At 41.0% G+C, this 20148-nt stretch overlaps 1 protein-coding gene across 1 annotated transcript; it reads right to left on the bottom strand.

Annotated features, from left to right (window-relative positions):
* Positions 1-1377: 1377 nt before the first annotated feature.
* Positions 1378-17384, bottom strand: dbt (dihydrolipoamide branched chain transacylase E2). The gene is made up of 11 exons (XM_067596010.1): positions 17235-17384; positions 13825-13957; positions 12800-12875; positions 11685-11866; positions 11350-11477; positions 9618-9870; positions 9252-9418; positions 9083-9160; positions 7062-7253; positions 6909-6980; positions 1378-5548 (listed from the first exon to the last, which is right to left on the bottom strand). Exons 1-11 carry the CDS (start codon positions 17277-17279, stop codon positions 5381-5383), a joined length of 1494 nt encoding a protein of 497 aa, XP_067452111.1. The 5' UTR covers positions 17280-17384; the 3' UTR covers positions 1378-5380.
* Between the last annotated feature and the right edge of the window lie 2764 nt (positions 17385-20148).

Genomic DNA, 20148 nt, shown 5'->3' with positions numbered 1-20148 from the left:
GGAGAATGGAGTCCGATGTGCTGGGGTAAGGAGCTGGAGTCTGGATCTGGTAACGATGAGTGAGTCAGCCGGTCCAGAGTTGAAAAGTTCCCATTGGAAGAGAGCTCCTGGTTCATGCTCTCCCAGGCTTGATCCTCAACTCATGACTCTAAACGTTTCACCTTCGGTTGCTCTGAGTCACATCTTTAGACTACCAAACTGCAAGCTTTCCACCAGCATGGCAGAAAACAAGAAGACAGACAAAAGCAAGCAGCAGCCCAAAGAAACAGCCTAAAACAGCCCAAAAACAGCACAGAGTCTCAGGTAAGACATTGTTTGAAAGTTTTGGTCTGCCTGCCCAGAAGGTGCATCCTGGCCGATCCCATGGGTTGCAGAGTCAGTCCCCTCCTGTTCATGGACAGGTGGGTACGGTTCCTGAATACATTTAATCCATATATCAAAGTAGCTTTAGCGTTCGGACAGTGAAACAAGCAGAATGGTACTAAACATGATAGTGTTATCATGGATGATGGGATTATGTTAGTGGTGCATTTCTTGACTTTAAGGCAGTGGTATAAAAGTCTAACCAAAGTGCTTAACAACACACATATGATATACACACATAACATACAACAATAATTGTCCTTAGACAAAATCTAAACCTACATCTGTAAGTCCATGGGTTTTACAGTCCTCTGTTCTTCTTGATCTGACTGCAGACGGCAAGGGTCCACGTCATTTGAGGGGTGTGTGTGTCACTGGAGCATGGTATATAATGCAGCATGTCTTGTGTCTTATGTTAGTTTGCCCAGTGATCAGTTCTTCGGTTGGTCACTCAAGTCCTGAAAATCAAAATCCACAGTGGGATTAAAGTTGGTGGCAGCTCGTCTGTGTGTGACTGGCTGTTAGAGGTGAGTTATGATAATGGATGGTTGGGGTCGTTCATACTGGGGTGTGAATTGGTCTTCCCATCTTGCTGCTCTTGTAGCTTGAAGGATCAAAGGTGGTTTGGGTCAGTGGTCTGGTTTGATGACCATACAGGAGATGAGGGTTTATTATGTGATCCTCTCTGTTTGCAGGATGTTTAGATGGTCAGTGAGGAGTTTGGAACTCTCACTTGTATGTTATTGGCCAGCATTCCTGGGGGGTTGAAGGAGCTGGTCGGTTGTTTAAGGCCTCTGCCTTCAAAACATGCAGAGACTTTACCCTACACCAGTACCAATCAAAGGTTTGGACACTTTCGCATTCAAGGGAAGGTCTGTCCAAACCTTTGACTGGCACTGGATATATTTAATTTATGTCTTTTGGGTTTTTTTGAAGGGGGGGTGGGGGGGGTAAAATGATCTCACCAGCTGTCTTCAAACTGAGAAAACAATAATTTGTAAACTGTTATTAAGGTTTGTGCACTTCAACTTTATTCAAAGTTATTCACCAGGGTTCAAACGGTTCATACGTTTATGAGTTGAATCATTTCAGACGGCAGGAGCCTGAAAACTGATCTACACATTCCCCAAAATACAAAAACCCAACACACTGTTTTTACACGTTTACATTGAGTCTGTTGCTAAAAACAAAAAACACAAAAGCAGGAAAAGTTTTGTTCAAACATGTGAGACAGACAAACACGTAACATAGAACCGACACCGTGTGCTCTTTACCCAGCAGCCACCGGGACACTGAAGAAGCCCAGGAGAGATAACTGAAACATCAGGCTGCTGCTGAGGAACACAGTAAGGAGGAAGAAGCTTATCACAGTTACCTTCACATCTAATATCTTTTCATCTGGAGATAAACCACAAACTGCTGAAGAAAGATGATTATTATTTATTATTGATTATTTTGGTAATAATTTCCTCAATTAACAGATTCACTGTTTAGTTTCTCAGTTTCTCCGCTGCTTTAGCTTAAAAATGACAATTAATTGTTTATCAAAGTTGTTACCGGTTTACTTTCTGTCAATCAAGTAATTAATTATCTAATCGTGTGTCTGTCAGCTGTTTGATGGTTTTCTGCCCCCGATGGTCAGAAATCACATATTTCAAGGTTAACGCTACAGTAATCTACATCTGAGCACCAGCGGGATCAGAACAGAAAAACTCCACATACACAGCGACTGCCAGAACACCAAGTTTACCTCTTTAGAGTTCTCTCTACACTCTACTTGGGCCCAGGGAGATAAATCCAAATTCCAATTTCTTTTTCAATCAAGACGTGCAATTGTCATCTCATAAAGCGAACAGACCGGCAGACCTTCAGCCCCAGAAATGCCGCCAAGTACAAATATCACAACACGGCTGTAACTGCAGCCTCAGTTTGTGCCTCACAGAGCTGCAGGTAGAGTTATCAAGTCTGATAAGAGACGACAGAGAGGCGACGTCGTGCTAATAACCCAAACATTTATTCCTTTTCTGTGGCAGTAAAAGTACAACATACAACCTGAACCCAAAGACTAATAACAGCATCACGTTTTCAGACTCCAGAGAGCAGTTCTGTGTAAGGCAGAAGCCACTGAGCATGTGCAGGAACATGGTTGATGCGTACATATCACAACCCCTGGACCGCTGTACTGAAGTTTTTTGAGAAATTTATAATGTAGCACAAAGTCCAGATGTTGTGATCTGTAGCACAAGAAGCTAGTGAAGCTGTAAACAGAACCGCATCTCTGCACAGGCACGTTCGCGGGTTACTAACTTAAAACTACTTAAGTCTTTGGAGCCGTTTCTAAACAAACTAACATGATGAAGGAACATGTCACCCAGTGCAGCGGTGTGGCTCACTGACGTGTTTTTAATAGTTTCTGGACAACAACGGAGGAATCGGATATATCAGGCTTTGATACACACACAATACTTTTTAGTAGATCAGTTCATTGATGGTTTGGATCCAAACATGAAGAAAAATAAAGAAAATCACCAGTTATGCTTTAAAGTGCTCAAAACACTTTGAACAGCTACAGTTCTATGACACTAGGGTAACTTCATCTGCTAAGAAGATCATGTGATATGATCAAAAGCTCCGGTTACAACAGCTGAACGGACCTTGTGGTGAGTTTGTGTCCAGAGTTCATCGTTTCCTGCAGTACTGTGAGTGTATCAGCTCGTTTTTTGTCTTTCTGTCCTCTGCAGGTTGAAAAGTGAACTTTAAACGCGTCATAATTTCATCACAGAGTCGTTCCTGACTGTTATTAAAAACATGAGTTATCTACAGATGATGAGGAGAAGGAGGGCTCATGTGTCTGTAACAGTCTTTAATAAACATCAACACCATGTTGTAACAGCATCAAATGATTTGTCAGTTTCAGTTTTGGCTTGATGATGTTTATCATGAAGGTTGTGAAGGACATGAGATAGATCTGACTGATCCGCTACAGCAGCAAGTTCACAAACCTTTTATCCTGTGACCCCTTAAACACGCAAATCTCTCCACACAGCTTCTATGTGATCAGTTAAAAGGCCGATTATCTATTTTTGATATTTTTGACTTTTAGAAGCCTGAGGAGATTAGATTAGATCAAAGCATCTCCTCAGGTTGGGAAGCACTGCTGTTGAGTTCAAAACAGGAAGTTAACATCGAGTTAATCTGGTTCTTCGCTGTGTTTTGTCGTTTTGTCTGCTGATTTCTGGTGTCCGGAGACAAACTGCACAGCTCTCCCTGCTGATCACAGCAGGACTCATATTTATCAAACATCTCAGAGGAAAAACTCTGTTTCACATCATATTTGGTCCCGATGTTCAACAGAGTTTCATTAAGTGTCTGATCTTCTCCTGCAGGATTCAGCTGCTTCACGTCATCCGATACCAACAAATACAAACTTCCTGTTGGATCAAACACTCCACAGACATCTTGTTCTTTCCCTTCATTCTCAACTGAAAACAAGGAATTAACTGATAATCTCACCTCAAAGCTCCAGCGGATCATTCCCCAGCTAATCAATTAAACACATTATAATATTAATGACAGCTCGTCACACTGGTTTTGACATCATTGATATTTCATGTTGCAGTTTGATAAAAAGCAGCAGGAAGTTTAGTTCTGGTTTAACCGTTATGTCCGACAGATGTTTGATAAATACGAGTCAGTTCCAGTCTTCTGATTTTACATGTTGGTCACATGACATGCAGGTATACAGTACATGGATATGTGGAGAGTTTAGTGTCTAAATTCTAAATATTGAGAATTGTTTCATTTTTTTCTGATGTGAAAACACACTTTAAAAAAGGACCGTACTGGTGTTTTTAATGTTTCAGTCTACAGACAAACTGACGTCTACTTTCCTGTCTGTGTTCACCTGCAGCTCGTTCAGAAAGACGCTGCTAGTTTCCTCAGAAAAAGACTGTTGTGTTCAGACGCTGGTTGCATTATAAACTGGCCCGGGTCAGCTGGTTCCGGTGGTTAGATAAAAAGAAAATCTATTCATGAATTTGTGGCGATAAAATGACGTAAAGTGCGTCGGACATTCGGAGCTTATTTTGTGGCTCTGTTTCAGTTTTAGTGGTTGTTGTTTTAATTAATGCAGATTCTTAATGAAACTGTTTTTAATCAGCTGACCACAAACACTGGCCGCAGTTACTGGAATTAAGAAGCAGATTTAATCCAAGAAACAGACAAACTGATATAGAAGAAGCAGTAATCAGCAGTTTTAGGACCATCCAGACGGAGGCAGGAGACTAAATTTATCTCACATATAATGAATTCAAGTAGAATTCTGTATAATTTGAACTTTAATGGGAATTTAAAGGTTTGGAATAAACTGTCAAACATCCTGATACTCAGACATGTTAAAATCCTTTTCAAGTTTGCAAATTTTAAATCATTTTGCTTACAGATTCTATATATTATATTATATCTTCCTGCTGCTTTCATCCGTCAGTTTTTAAACAATAAATCTCACCACGACGTCTGTTGAGTAGCAGTTCTGGAGAACTTTAAAGTGCTGCTGCTGAAGATCATGAGGTATGATCCAAAAGCTCCAGAACAGCTACTCAACAGACGTCATGAATCACGTTTAAAGCTCAGAGTTTAGACTGATCTGCTTCCTTCCAGGCAGCCGTTTGTTTCCCTTCATGACTGAAAGATGGAAAGTATAAACAGTCTGATCTGTAATCAATCAGCTAAAACATTAAACTGTCAGTGTGATCCAGTAAATATTGAACTACCTCTAACCTCCACTCTGTGTGTGTGTGTGTGTGTGTGTGTGTGTGTGTGTGTGATTGGTCGTCATGGAGACAACATGATTGACAGACACCCCTCCTCCCGGCACCTTGCTCAAAGGCAACAAGGAAACGATGGCGAGTGCATGTGAAGGCCTCCAACAGAAAGATGAAGCGAAGGCAGCGTGAGGAGGAGCAGTCTGTTAGTGTGGCGTCTCCCCGGGGCTGATGGGAAACATTTCTCTCTGTGCTTATTTCAGGTCCAGCACCATGCTCGCCGGGTTCTCCAGGTACTCCCTCCACAGGTTGGAGAAGCGGCACATGGTGGCGCCGTCAATGATGCGGTGATCCGCCGACCAGCTGACGTTCATGATGTGAGCTCGGACCACCTGACCCTTGACATCGAACCGCGGCAGAATCTGACGGGAAATAAAAACAGGAAGTAAAGTTTACTTAAAGGTATTTTCTACCTCAGTGTGTTTACAGGTGTTCTCTGAGTAAAGAGTTGTATAAAGCTGATGATGTCACTGATGATGTCACAGCGTCGGTTGGCGCTGAAGGCTACAAGCTTGAGAAGTAAAACGATCTGAAAGTGAGGAGTTAGAAAGACGTGACCTATGTAGCTCCTCATCTCTGCTGGAGGCTAGCAGCTCCAGGCTACATTAGCCGCTACTAGCACAGCACATCCCAATCTCCAGGTGCATTGTGGGTAATGTAGGCACCAGGTTTGGACCAAGACCCCAGGAAGTGCGCTGGCCTTTGAAGCCAAATTGACACAGTGGCCAAACCAAGTCGAACTTCTGGTCCGTCCCATAGTCTCACATTGTGAAAGAGACGTTTATAAATCAGTGGATACATTTTTCTGCAGATCACAACTCGCAAAATGACTAGTTTCACTATCAGAATCCATTCGGTCTGATAACATTTAGAAAGTCTATAAGAGCTGCACAATTGAATTATTTTATCCCCATTCAAGTTAGCGGAGAGCTAAACAGGAAGTTAGCCGTCTCGGCCGGTGGAAGTCTCAGATGCACCTGCTCGATGGGCCCAACGATCGCAGAAGATCTGAGTAATTTTATACTTGGAAGTCGAACTGTTTTTGGCTCCAGCATCACTGAGCAACTTTCATAGGAATGAAACCCTCCAACACTGTTTCCAGGTCTCTTTATACAGGAAACCTGGGTGCTGCACTGCCTTCACAGTTCAGTTTCTTCCTTTTTGTTATTAACTACGATCATTACAAAAATCAGTTTTTGACATTTGTGATTCAATTCAGAACCACAGAAGAATCCAGATTCTTATGTCAACTGTTTTTTTATCCTCCTCAACAAAGCTAAATGAGTGGAGAACTTTAAACGTGTTTAGTTTGATTAGCTCTCAGACAGAACAGATCTGACTCTTTCAGGTCGAGGAGATGATCGGAGTCTCCTGACAGAACAGGAATATAAATCTGACTGTCATCAGCATAAATATACATTTAACTCACTGAGTGTAAGAAAGTCAGGTCTGTAGGACTCGATCATTCACATTTTCATGACACCTGAGCAAACTGTGCTGATGAAGATCATGTGTTGAGGTGAGATAGTGAAGTGTTGCGTATTGAGACACAAATTTATTGAACTTGTTACTGTTTGATTTTAAGAGAATGAATGTGAGGATGAAGTTACAATAAGATGAAATGAGATCAAACAGACACAGAATAAACACATCTGATGAATATTTGTGTTGTACACTGAAAGACTGACGAATTCCAGTTTCCTGGAAAAGTCTGGAACCCACCTGGATTTTTCCCAGCGCTCCGATGGCGACCTCAGGAGGAAGAATGACCGGCTTAGCATACGTCCCTCCAATCTGTTCAAACACAAACAGAGCAGGTTAATGTGAGCCCGGCTCTGCAGCGGGTTCAGGTTGTGGTTGTGGTTCTGGACTCACTGATCCGATGTTGGACAGGCTGAAGGTTCCTCCGCTCAGGTCGGCGGTTCCCAGCTGACCGGCGGCTCCAAGTGCCTGCAGACGGTTCAGCTCCTGAGCGATCTCAAACACGCTGAGCAGCTGCACATTCTTCACGTTGGGAACCAGGAGACCCTGGGCGGTGTCCATCGCCAGCCCGATGTTATGAGATGCCTACAGTACAAAACATGCCGTCAACAACAACAACAACATCAACATCAACGACAACAACATCAACATGCTATCAAGAGGCTCCAGACTGCAGAACACTTTGTCTGTTGGCATCATACAGGCGACTTCTTTAGCATCTTTTAAATCTTTTCTTAGAACATTCTTTTATCAGAAAGTGTTCATGAATGTTTGATGTGTTGCTGTTTTATCATCCCACTCTTGAAAGTTTATATTTTTATGTAATTTTATTTTATTCCCTGGTCTTTTACAATCTCTGCATTTGTTTTTAAATGCTGTTTGTTCATTCTTTCTTCTTTTTTGTTAAAGGGGACCTATGATGCTTTTCCTTATTTTTAGTCATATATATATATAATGTCACAGTGTCGGGTGTTCATGGTAATTGTGGTTGACGTGTTAAATAATGAGGTAACGTATGTAGCAGTAATCCCTGTGAGCAGAGAGCAGCAGCTCTGATCTGAACGGTTTCCAACAGTTTTTTATGCTTCTGGCAGAGTCGACGTCGGCTGGTTACGGATTTCTTTATATGGTCGTCTGCTCCACTCCGAACCATGACTCCATTACACGGCAGCAAAATAAAATAGGTAGTTTACCTGTTGGAGGTTTCCTGATTGTCTACAGCCCTTCATCATCATCATCATCATCATCATCATCATCATCATCACTGTGGCTGTTTCTGCTTGTACTGCATTATTTCTGACTGATCTGCTCAACAAACAGCTACAAATACCTCCACCTGTTGTTTCGACCAGTTTTTAGTGCCTCTAACGAAGCTCCGTTAATTCATTGTTTCACTTTACTCATGTTTCACTTCCTGTAAATTCTTCACAATAAAAGTCTCCAATTATTTAGTCATTTAAAATCTTTTAATATGAAGCAGTAAAGCAGCAAATGTTGGGTTTGCATCGGCGGTAACTTTACACGACTGATATGGCTGTCTCTCTGCAGGCTTCCTGAAACTGACCAATCAGAACAGAGTGGGCTCATCAGGAGGGCGGGCCTTAGAGAGACAGGAGCTAAAACGGCCTGTTTCAGACAGAGGCTGAACTGAGGGGCTGCATAAAGGACCAGTAGAAGATAAATAAGGAGTTTTAACTGTGAATCATGCAAAGTTGCTCTAGTGGAGTCCCAGAATAAAAATACAGAGCTGGAAATGAGAATTATAGATCCCCTTAAAGAATTCTGTAACTTTGTTAAGATAAGTGCTATATAAAATAAGTTTATTATATTACTATTTTATCAACATGACAACACAGACAACATGCCTGCAGCACACAAAACAACATGTTAACAACAACTCAAAACTGACATCACAACAACTGATCAAACTGATTAAAAATCAGACAGAAGGCCCTTCTCAATACGAAGAGCGCCAAGTTCAGACTTGCATACCAGAGAGTTCAATTTGGAATACAAACTGCTGAGGACGGGAGGACTCAGTACGATCATTTGCAACTGGAACAGCAGCTCAGCTCAGCTCTGATGATTTAACTTCAACATAAAAACATGACTGTACTGCATAATTTCTACTCGAAGCTCCACTATCAAACTTTTTCTCAAGAACATAACTTCACTGACAGTAAGACGCAGTGAATTGTAGCTATAATCTTAAAATTAAAAGCGTTTACTTGGTGTAAAAGCACTGATTGGTCAAATTTGTCACTTTCTTCTGATTTTTTTGCTAACTTTGCAATGATTGGATAAAACTGAAATGTCTAAAGTAACGCAGATACTGTCGGGATTGTTATGTCACCTGAGTGGACTGAAGGAGTCAGCATTGGTTGTGAACATGAGAAAGGCACTGTGGGAGTTACCTTGTAGGTGATGTTTTGGCAGCCTTCGTCTACTGAGGCGTTGAGGATTGGAAAGTGGAGGAGGCCGAGGGAGGCAGCCTGAGCCAATGAGAGCACAGCATTAGCATCAGCACCAAACATTGAAGCAATCAGCATGAAGCTCTCCTATTCAAATGCTTTGTGGTGGTACCTTGATGAAGAAGGGCATGTAGCTCAGTGTGACCCCTCGACCTGCAGCGATGGATTTGAGTTCGGCTCTCAGAGCCACCAGGCGGGTCAAGTCGACCTCGTCACAGTAACCAAAGTGAGGAATCTTCAGGGCCGCCGTCATTGTCTTCACCATCGCTTTATGGAAACCTGCAGACAGAAAACACTCAGACAGTTCATCACACTGATTCTTCATCATGCAGATGTCCTCATTTCTTCACCGGCAGTCTCTGGATTTCACTTCCTAACATTCTACTTCTTCAAATTTACTTTGAATATAAATATAAAAGGTCCTAAAGATCAAAGTCACAAACGAGCATCTATATTAGATTTTTATGTGAACTCTGACCTTTGAGGGGCTCGGTGACGTCCTTGCCAGTAAAGACGGGTTTGGGCATGGCGGGTGGAAGTTTGATGGCTGCCGGGGCACTCACAGGCCTGGCAGCAGCAGCAGCAGAGGGCGCGGCAGGAGGCGGAGTCTGGATCTCCTGGAAGGGGGCTGGAGGTAAGATGGCTCCCGTCTGTTTGGCCAGGAAGTTCAGGATGTCCTCTTTCAGGATCCGTCCGTCTTTACCCGTTCCTACCACCTCACTGAGCTTAATCTGAGAGGTCAGAGGTCAACCAGTCACACCATCAACAGGTTACACTAGGGGACAGACTGGAAACACTAGGGACAAGATAATGGAAACAGACTGGCGGCAGAGTAGGGACACTGGAGAGGCTGAGGAGAGACAGATGTTGTTGGGAACAGTGAGCACAGACTGGGGACATTGAGGACAGACTGGGACTAAACTAGGAACACTGAGGACACACTGAGGACAAGGGCAGGAGGTTAACTTTTTATTACGAAGGCTTTTTGCCCTCATGAAATATGTTTTGGGGGCATTTTGGATCATTTTCAGGGCAGTTTGTTCAAATGATGAAATGTTGTATGTAGAACAACATTCAATGACTCTTATTAAAAAAAGTGAAGGGAGCAGCCAAACTTATAATGCAAGAACACTTAATGTGTAAAATGTGCATATCCGGAAGCCCAGCTGTCCAAAACATTTCCCAGTCACACTTTGAATACAGAGCATGGACTGTAAAAAATATGGCCGTAGTCACTGTGACGTCACCCGTTGGTTGGTGGACTGCTGTTTTTAAGCCTCGAGTTTAGCCATTCGACCGTTGCCATCTTGGATTTGACTGTCACCATCTTTGAATTTTGGAACCAGAAGTGACCATATTTGGATGAGAGGGTGGAGCTGACCCTAACACTAGCCACTAGCTTGGTTAGCATGATGCATTTACAGCATATGGTTAACTGTGGTAATGCTAATGCTAATATTTGATAGCGAAAAACAGGCTTAAAACTATAAAAACAAAATGAACTTACGGAAAAACTGAACTTCCTTCTCCTTAGAGGGTCTTTTAGTACAACCAAATGCTGAACAAGACTTTTTTCGGCGACCAAAATGTTACAGTTACCTTTCATGAACTGAAAACACTGACGTAGCAACGCCTACACCTATACTCTAAATCAGGGGTTACACCATGGTTACATTATTTAATCAACGTTGTTGCCATGGTAGCAACTTGTCAATCAGAAAAGTAGCCATGCCCTGAAGCATACCCTGCTTTATTGTCTATTTTACTTTAAATGGAACCATAATTTACAAAATGAACATCATGCTGTAATGTAGAAGACTTGGAACTAGCAATTGAGACCATGAACTCATTAGGAAAGTGTTTACTGAGGTAATAAATCAAGTAAGAAGTAGGGTCATTTTCTCATAGACTTCCATACAATCAGACTTTTTTTTGCAGCCAATGGAGTTAGCTTCACTTTTCAGACCAGGAGCTACCTGCTTGATAAAGGGCAACATCTGGACACACTTGGCCAAACTTATTAAGTCCTTGTTTAACTGTTTATTTTACCATTAAAAAAAAGCTCCTGTTACTGTTCCTGTTTAGGGATATTTTGCCCCAAGCCCATGTTAATATCCGACCCTGCTGGGGACAGACTGCTGGATAAACTACCAACACAGAAGACGGACTCAGGACACTGGGAACTCTGGACATACTGGAGACAGACTTACATTGTTCTCCATGGCGAGCCGTCTGACGGCTGGGGTGGCCTGGGTCTTGTGACCTTTAATCTCCTGGTGGGTGTGTTCTTCTCTAGCCATGGCAGGCGTCTCAACCACATCCTCCTCCTGGATCACCTCTGAACCACAACCAGAGACGCATCAGTCAAACACAGCAGCTGATTAACTGCATCACAGGACAGAGTTACGCAGACGATTATAGATGAAGCACCACTGCAAGATGCTGACAAAGCAACTGTCAGAGCTCAGATCTCTTCTATTCTAAAATCCTCAGACACGCCCCACAGAAAACCTGGTTCCATAGTTTTGTGTTGCAGCCTCCTCACCTGTACTGGACTCTGTCTCAATGTCGACCAGGGGTTTGCCCACTAAGGCTGTGGCATCCACGTCGTAGTAGAGTCTTCGGATGACGCCGTCGTAGCGGCTGGTGATGGTGACTGATGCCTTGTCACTCTGAACCTCACAGATACTGTCGAACTGAGAAACTTTATCTCCCTCCTTCACGTACCTGTGAGACACAACACGTATTCAGAGAACAAGACTGGAAAGAATGGATATGGACTGGTAATAGTAGGGACAGATTGGGAATAATGGGGATGGACTGGGAAGAGACTGAACAGTCAGTGGTGTCTGGGGATTTGGGTAATTTCGGGTAGTTTCTGGGGACTTAGGTAGTTCCAGGTAGTTTCTGGGGGACTCGGATAGTTACAGAGGGACTCGAGTAGTTTCAAAGGGACTCGGGTGGTTTAAGGGGTACTTGGGTAGTTTCAGGTAGTTTCTGGGGACTCGGGTTGTTTCTGAGGGACCCGGGTAGTTTTTCGTAGTTTCTTGGGACTCGAGAAGTTTCTGGTAGTCACTGGGGACCCTGGTAATTTCTGGGGGACTGGGGTCGTTTCTGGGGACTGGGGTAGTTTCTGGGGACTCGGGTAGTTTAAGTGGGACTCATGTAGTTTTAGCGTAGTTTCGAGGTACTCAAGTAATTTCTGGTAGTCTCTGGGGACTGGTAATTTCTGGGGGACTCGAGTAGTTTCTGGTAGTCTCTGGGGACCCTGGTCATTTCTGGGGGACTGGGGTCGTTTCTGGGGACTGGGGTCGTTTCTGGGAGTTTCTGGGGACTGGGGTAGTTTCTGGGGACCCGGGTAGTTTAATGGGGACTTGGGTAGTTTAAGTGGGACTCAGGTAGTTTTAGCGTAGTTTCTAGGTACTCAAGTAATTTCTGGTAGTCTCTGGGGACTCTGGTCATTTCTGGGAGTTTCTGGGGATTGGGGTAGTTTCTGGGGACCTGGGTAGATTAAGGGGGACTCGGGTAGTTTTGAGTAGTTTCTGGGGACTCTGGTCATTTCTGGGTGTTTCTGGGGACTGGGGTAGTTTCTGGGGACTCGGGTCGTTTTCGGTAGTTTGTGGATCGAACGTGTAGATCGTGGTCCTGTGTAGTACGTACCACTCCTTGACCGTCACCTCCATGATTCCTTCTCCGATGTCGGACAGTTTGAACTGGACGATGGGTCCTCGACTCACTGCAGGACGAAACACCAGCAACACCAACGATTTATCATCATTACATCAGTGATTACATCATCACACTGAAGCCCCACAAAAACCACTGGGTTGATCTGGCAGGTTGCCATGGTAACTGTATCCAACCACAACACCAACATATTATCTTGTGCACTATACTCTTTGGTAGAGGAGGTATGATGCCATTGACAGGCGACCAAATGAAACAGTCCGTTACTTTGATTAAAATTACAGATTTCTCTGGGTTTGAAAATTGTTGGAAACATTTGAGATAATGTAAATACACAACTCAACAAAATATATAACATAGGTCTAGTTGTTTTTAGACATTTTAATGCGAAATAGTTACATATTATAGCTTTAAATAAATACCACTAAAATATACTGAAGAAAAATAATCAATCAAAAATGATTATATAAAAACAATTTTTATTAGATATATCTGCAACATGATGGTTTCATGGCTACCATCTAATTGTTTCTTGTCCAAGCATTTACAGATTTTTGGCATAACTATTTGCCTAAATACATAACGACATTTAGTTAACAGTTAACATTCAATATTCATGTAAACGTAGTTGCATTCACTGTCCTTATACACATATTCACCTGTTGAGCAAACATAACACGTTAAATATAAAGAAAAGAACTATGTATGCTTGCTGTACATTTAACTTTTTTACTTTTTAATCAAATTGTGCTACTTTCTTGCGAAATATATTACGTTTAAATCACCAATTCTGTCGTACAGCACAGTTTATTTAGTAAATTGAATTGTGTAATGACAAAATATTGTCTGACGAAGGTATTACAGAAATGCAGACCTTCACGTGACTCAATACCAGTATACCGTAAAATAAGGTGTACGGCCCAGCCCTAAAAGAACTGAAGGATAAAGAGGTTCAGGTACGAGTGACCAGGTCTCAGGACTCTGGTTTCTGTACTCACCTGTAGCAGTGTGCAGTGCTCTGCTGTTGAACATCTGCAGGTTTCTGTCAAATCTGAAGGCGACTGGCTGGAGACTTCGCTCACATCTGAAGCTCTGCAGCCGGAAACATCTGCGGCGATACTGCTGACTCAGCTAACGGGAAGAAACAAGAGACACATCATCACCTGTACAGATACGCTCAGTTAGTAGTTCAGAATCAGAATCAGGTTTACTGCTAAGTAGGTCTGCACATACAAGAAATTTGCCTTGGTGTTGTGGTGCATTACAGTTTCTGTGGTCTTGTGGTTTTGTGGTCTTGGGTAGGGCTGTCACTATTAATTGGAAATTTCATTAAAACGTGGGAAAAAGTAAAATATTAGAAGTGTAATGACCTGTTTGAATTCAAACTTCACAGATTATAAGCACAACAGACAGTCAACCATCAGTTTGATCAGTAAACTAAGATGATAAATATAAATGGAGGACAGCAGCGAGTAAAGCTGTGCTGATCGGATTATAACAATACCCAAGCATCTGATAAGCAGTGTGTGGAAGGATTTTGGGGGTAAAATTACCAACAAAGATCAGGCTGTTTGCCAATTTTTTAAAAAGCAGCTGCTTTACTCTACAACCACAACACATCTGAGGACTCAGTCACTGGTTTACACACCAGGCAGCGGAGGCGTCAGACAAGCGGCGCAACATCACTTCTACAAGCTGGTCTGACACAGAGCAGCTGTGCGACACCACACAGGAAAAATAAAGACTGTACTGAACGGTAAGACGCTCTCTCTGACCGGTGACGGAGGGAAGTTGCTGCCATATGTGCTGCTGCCAGTCTCAGTCAAGTGCTTCTAAGGCACATTACGGTATCTGTGTTGTGTTTGAATGAATTCAAACAAATTACCTATTAGTTTGACTTCTTTCGAACTTGACTTTTTGAAAAAGTGATGGCCCTAGTCTTGGGTAGTTCCTGGGGAGTCCGGTGAGGTCACACAGGTAAACACAGGTACATCTCCCACAGAGAAACTGACTTCATCATGGCGTCCTGTCAGGTTGGCTCCTCTGGGATTTCCACGTTCCATGTCTGCGAGACAGTCTCAGTTTTGGAACTACAGTCCCCATAATGCTTTAGGGGACGTAAACAGGAAGTCTAGCGTTGCTATGGATTAGGTGAGTTAGCCGACTGGAGCCCTGTTTCTTTACACTATATTTGTTTACATTTTAGCGGCTGCTGTCTGCAGTGTAACATGATGTACAGACAAACTATCACTGATTACTGTGATACTGAAGAAAACAGGTTCTGCAGTTTTAGGCAGCGTCAGTTTTCTAAGTAGATTTTTGGAAGCTTATTTATACATCAGATCATATCTTCAGGACGTCTGAGTCACACTGAATTTGAAAATATGTGTTTCATGTATGTGTGTTCAGAATTCACTGAGTTATGATTGAACGCCTCTTGTCACCTGAACAATGAATCCAGTCAGACGGAAACTGGAAGACTGAAAGTTGTTTGGTTTGATTCTTAAGTTTATTCCCTTGTCCTTTTTCTTTGTTTCAAGAAACTCAGTTGAGAAACGGAATAAATAAACCAGTAAACGTCTGTTTCTACTTCATGAAAAAATATTCTGTCTGCTGCATCATAAACCAGATTTTCAACTCTTTTCCGAAACATTCTGGTTCATGTTTTGAGCAGAGAAATGTGTCACTAGCAGCCACCATGTTTGTTTGGATCAGGAAACAGAGTCTTGACCAGAGAAACAGGTTAAAAATGTTTTATTTTAGTTTTGAGGCCCTCATAAGGAACCTCCAAGTTGTTCCTGATGTGAGCTGCAGGACTGGAGAGGACGCAGGTTTCTGTCAGAGCTTCAATATAATAACACGACCGGCGAAATCAGCTTCACTTCTGAAAACTGACTTTCATCATAAAGCTTTCTTATCATTTTTATTGATTTATTTACTTGTTTTTAATGTTATATATGTGTTCGTGTGTGTATTCAGTATTTTATTCTGTCAGTTGTTCCTTTTAAGCCTTGTAAAGCACTTTGTAATTGCTGATTTTGATCAATGTTATAAAATTAACTTTAGAGCTGCAATAATTAGTTGATAAATTGATTAGACAATATTTTAACTAATATTATTAGCTCTAAATTAACTATTTTGAATCTTTTTTTTAAAAAAAAAATAAGTCAAAATTCTCTTCTTAAATGTGAATATTTTCTGGTTTCTTTAGTCTCTATGACAGTAAACTGAAGATCTTTGGGTTGTGGACAAAACAAGACATTTGATGACGTCATCTTTGGGAAACATTGATCCACAGTTTTCACCATTTTCTGACATTTTATGGACCAAACAACTAATTGTTTGATTGATTATAGATCGAAAATTTAAAACAATAATTGTTAACTGCAGTCCTAATAAACTTTGTCGTTATTATTATTATTATTATTATTATTATTATTATTATTAAAGCAGCAGACAGAACATATTTTAATCCAGATGTTTAGGAGAGTCATTAAAGCTTCTGGAAAAACCTTCAGAACAGGAAGTGATGTTAAATCAACTTGTGAGTTTTTCAAACATTTACATTAAAGCACATTTGAAGGATCTTTTAATATCCAGTATGAACAGGAGGAATGATTATAGCGAGGAAAACCTCTTTCACTGTTCATATGGACACCTGACTGCTGGTTTAACTGGAAACACTGGAAAGACTGGGAACCTCCTTTGATCTGTTGATTAATAAATTAATCATTTGGTCCATAACATGTCAGTAAATGGTGAAAACTGTGGATCAGAGATTCAAAGTCCAAGATTATCCTCAAAAGTCTTGTTTTGTCCACAACTCAAAGATCCTCAGTTTACTGTCAGAGAGACTCAAGAAACCAGAAAATATTCACATTTAAGAAGCTGGAATCAGAGAATTTGGACTTTTTCTTTTTAGAAAATGACTCGAAACAGATGATCAATTATCACAAAAAAGTTGGCAAATTTATTTAATAGTTGTGAACTACTCGATTAATTGATTAATTAGTGCAGCTGTAGAAAGTTTATTTATCAGAAAATGTTTTTAAAAGTTTATCTGTCTCAAAGTAATGTTACAATATGAAGCTTCATCAGCAGCAGAATATTGATCCGATAACAGTTCAGACTGATGCTTCCAACTCTATATTAAGACACATTATTATTGCTGTTATTATCATTATTAATATTATTATTATTACTACTATAAACTGGACTGTCAGTTAGCTGTTAACTGTTAGCTCTGTGACCCAGCAGGATGCTAACAGAAGCTAACATGCTAAGTTACGAGCTGCCCAGGGGGACGAAGTGATGACGTCACTCTGCAGCAGCTCCACGTTAGCAGCAGAAACAAACAAATAAACAAACAAACAGACAAAATGAAATGTTTTAGCCGCAGTTTTCTCACCAGCCGTCTGAACACACTGAACGAGCCTCTGGTCACCGCCGCCATCTTTCCTCTCTGCTGCCGCTCCGACGTCACAGCACGCCCCTCTCAGTAGCCAATCAGCACGCAGCGTCTTTTTCTGCTTTAAACCCGGCAGACAGGACGCGTCAGCGACGCGGTGCTGCCGCCCGGCGGCCAGAGATGCAACAACCACAAACATTTCATCAGCAGCTCATCAATGCAGCGTTTACCTTGTCGACCACATGGTTGCACACAGTTCAGAGGATGTGTTTATTATTGATATATTGATATGATATTATTGGAACTCAGGACGACATTCACAAGCATCACTTCTGCATCCTGTCATTAGTTGTCAGCAACTTCCACAAGCTGAAGCAGCACCACATTTCCAAACTTCACACTCTGCAATTACAAAGTGGCAGCTTGAGAAAGAATCTCTGTAAAAATATACTGTTTCAAGGACATTAATCCTTAGAAAAAACATGTTCACATGTTGCTGAAAAGTGTGAAATGGAGAGAATGAGTCTGTCCGAGACAGGAAAGGACTTTGACTCTTACCGAGTTGCTCTGGAGCCCAATTATTTATGTCTACATATGAATGAACTGTATATCTGAATACTGGTCTCAAACACTTGATGCGCTACATTGTATGTAGTATTGTATTATATTATTATAGTACTGTGTTGTATAATTATATTATAGTACTGTATTGTATTATTATATTATTCTACTGTATTGTATGTAGGTGTTCGGATGAACTGACTGGACGTTCTTCTCTTAACTGGAGTTTGGGGAACAAAAAACAGTTTTTTTATTTCATTGATTAATTGATTTAACTATTAATACAATAACAAGCAACCAGGAGGCTTTATAACAATATAATAGATGAAGAAATTTACATTTTTGGAGAAACTCACAAAAGCTGAAATTCTAAATAACTGACACTTGATGATGTCTGTTCATAGATTGGAGCCTGCATGTCCCAGTTGAATTTGTGGCTGTTCAGAAAGTGAAAACTTTAGCCAAAATATGATATATTTGAGTCTTTTTATATTTATGGTGAATGAAAGTCGCAAGACTTTTCTTGGTTGGAGCTGATATTCATCTGCTGGCCTTCAGTCAGTTTGCTCCTGACATTTATTCAGCTGTTTCTCTGCTGTGGAGCCGGATGTACTCTAACAGTGTTGTTTCATGTTGTCATACTCATAATGTAACGTTATTGATCATCTCTCCACAACATTGGTAATATTAATCTGTAATAACAACAACACATGTGCACACTAAGATTTCACTAAGTTATTGACCTTTTACACTGAAATTTGTGGTTTTCATTTAATTTCTTTCATGCTTACACCCTACCCCTCAGACACCCCTCATCCTGTCTGTCTCCTGTGTTCTGATAACACCTGATAGGTCTGTTCAGCTGTTGAAGAACTATGAGGCAGCATGTAGAGCAGCAGGACTGATTGTTATGTTTGTGAGTGTATTCATGTATCTTATATCTGCGATTATATGTTTTCTTGGTAAAAGCAGAGTCACAGACAGCAGGATGAAGTAGCTGCAGCTGGAGCGACAGAAACAGCAGATACCTGCTCAGCCTCCTCATCATCACCTCTGACCCTCAGCAGTGGCCTTCACTCAGACCCCTAATCCTGCAGGTCTGATAGCTCAAGGATGAGGATTTGAACCGAAAGTGTCTCTGTGATCACAGCGAATGGATGCGTCTATAACTCATCATCATCAGGAGATCTGGATCAATGGACCTAATGCTGGTTGTCAAGTAAATATGCACTTTTCTCTATTTCATAGTGCGATGTTATTTTGTTTAAGTTGTTTTTAGTTAAGTAAAGTTTATTTTGCTTGCCTGTACTTTTTTATTTAACCTGGTAAAATCTCCTGTGTTTCCTTGAACTGGTCTCATCTTCAGTCCTTCAGTGCAACATGATGAGGAATGAAACTTTTACTGCTGTTGGTTTATAAACAGTTTACGTTCATTATATCACATTCAGTCTTACTGACTTCTGTCCCTCCAGTGTCTGTCCAGAATCTTCAGGTCGTCCTTCACCTCAGACCTCCATACATCCCTCCTCTGCTCAGACAGCAGCCTCAGCCTCCAGCTCTGACAGGACTACAACCAGCCAGACTTTCTGTTTGCCATGTCTGTATTTACTTTGTGTATTCATCAACATCATCAACAGGTGCATAAGCCAATCATATTGGCTGTTATGTATGATTTGATCAAATGTATTGAATTATAAACCCAATAAATGTAATGAATCTTTTGTCTGCCTTGATTAGTTGTGTGAGTAACATTCAGTATTCTTTACTCAGATTGTATAATGTTTATCAAAGTTAATAAAATATATGTATGAAAAGAAGAGAAACTAGTAATATTTAATAATGATCAATAGTTAATAGTAATAATTATCGTCATTCTGGGCCGGGAAACTGCTAAAACAGGTTGTCAGTGTCATCTCAATGAGTCTTTCCAAGTCAAATAAAGATTAAGTAAAAATTAATTAACTTATAAAAACAATACTAATCATGTCTTTAAATGGTAAATGTCATAACTGTTTCATGGTCAGAATGCATTTTATTCAAGTTAGAGCAGTCCTCTACATTTAGCAGATGATTTTACTGTATGAATGATCTGAAAAAGTAATTTGGACAAACTTTTCATTAATTTCTTTCTATTGCTACTGTTATCAAAAATATATTTATGCAGTGATAAAGCTAAATTAAAATAAATCAGTGACTATGAGAGTAAATATTTATTATAAAATGATGCATGGTAGCTGTATAAAAGAATATCAGAGCTGCGTTTCAGACAAGATTTGATCCTGTGCTCATTAGAAGACAGCAAAAGGTTACTTGTGGCCATGAAAGCCCTCTATACCTATCCATGGCTGGTTGA

This window comes from Thunnus thynnus, chromosome 8 (genome assembly GCF_963924715.1).
Source record: "Thunnus thynnus chromosome 8, fThuThy2.1, whole genome shotgun sequence".
Taxonomy (NCBI): Eukaryota; Metazoa; Chordata; class Actinopteri; order Scombriformes; family Scombridae; genus Thunnus; species Thunnus thynnus.
The sequence above is the reverse complement of the archived record's forward strand: the minus strand, read 5'-3'. Positions and strand labels throughout refer to the sequence as shown.

Excerpts from the sequence above, each read along its gene's own strand:
- dbt (XM_067596010.1), bottom strand. The coding sequence starts at position 17,279 with ATGGCGGCGGTGACCAGAGGCTCGTTCAGTGTGTTCAGACGGCTG. Across the intron at positions 13,958-17,234 it reads TCAGTGTGTTCAGACGGCTG|CTGAGTCAGCAGTATCGCCG; the intron begins GTGAGAAAACTG and ends TCTTCCCGTTAG. Across the intron at positions 7,254-9,082 it reads GCCAAAACATCACCTACAAG|GCATCTCATAACATCGGGCT; the intron begins GTAACTCCCACA and ends TTTGTACTGTAG.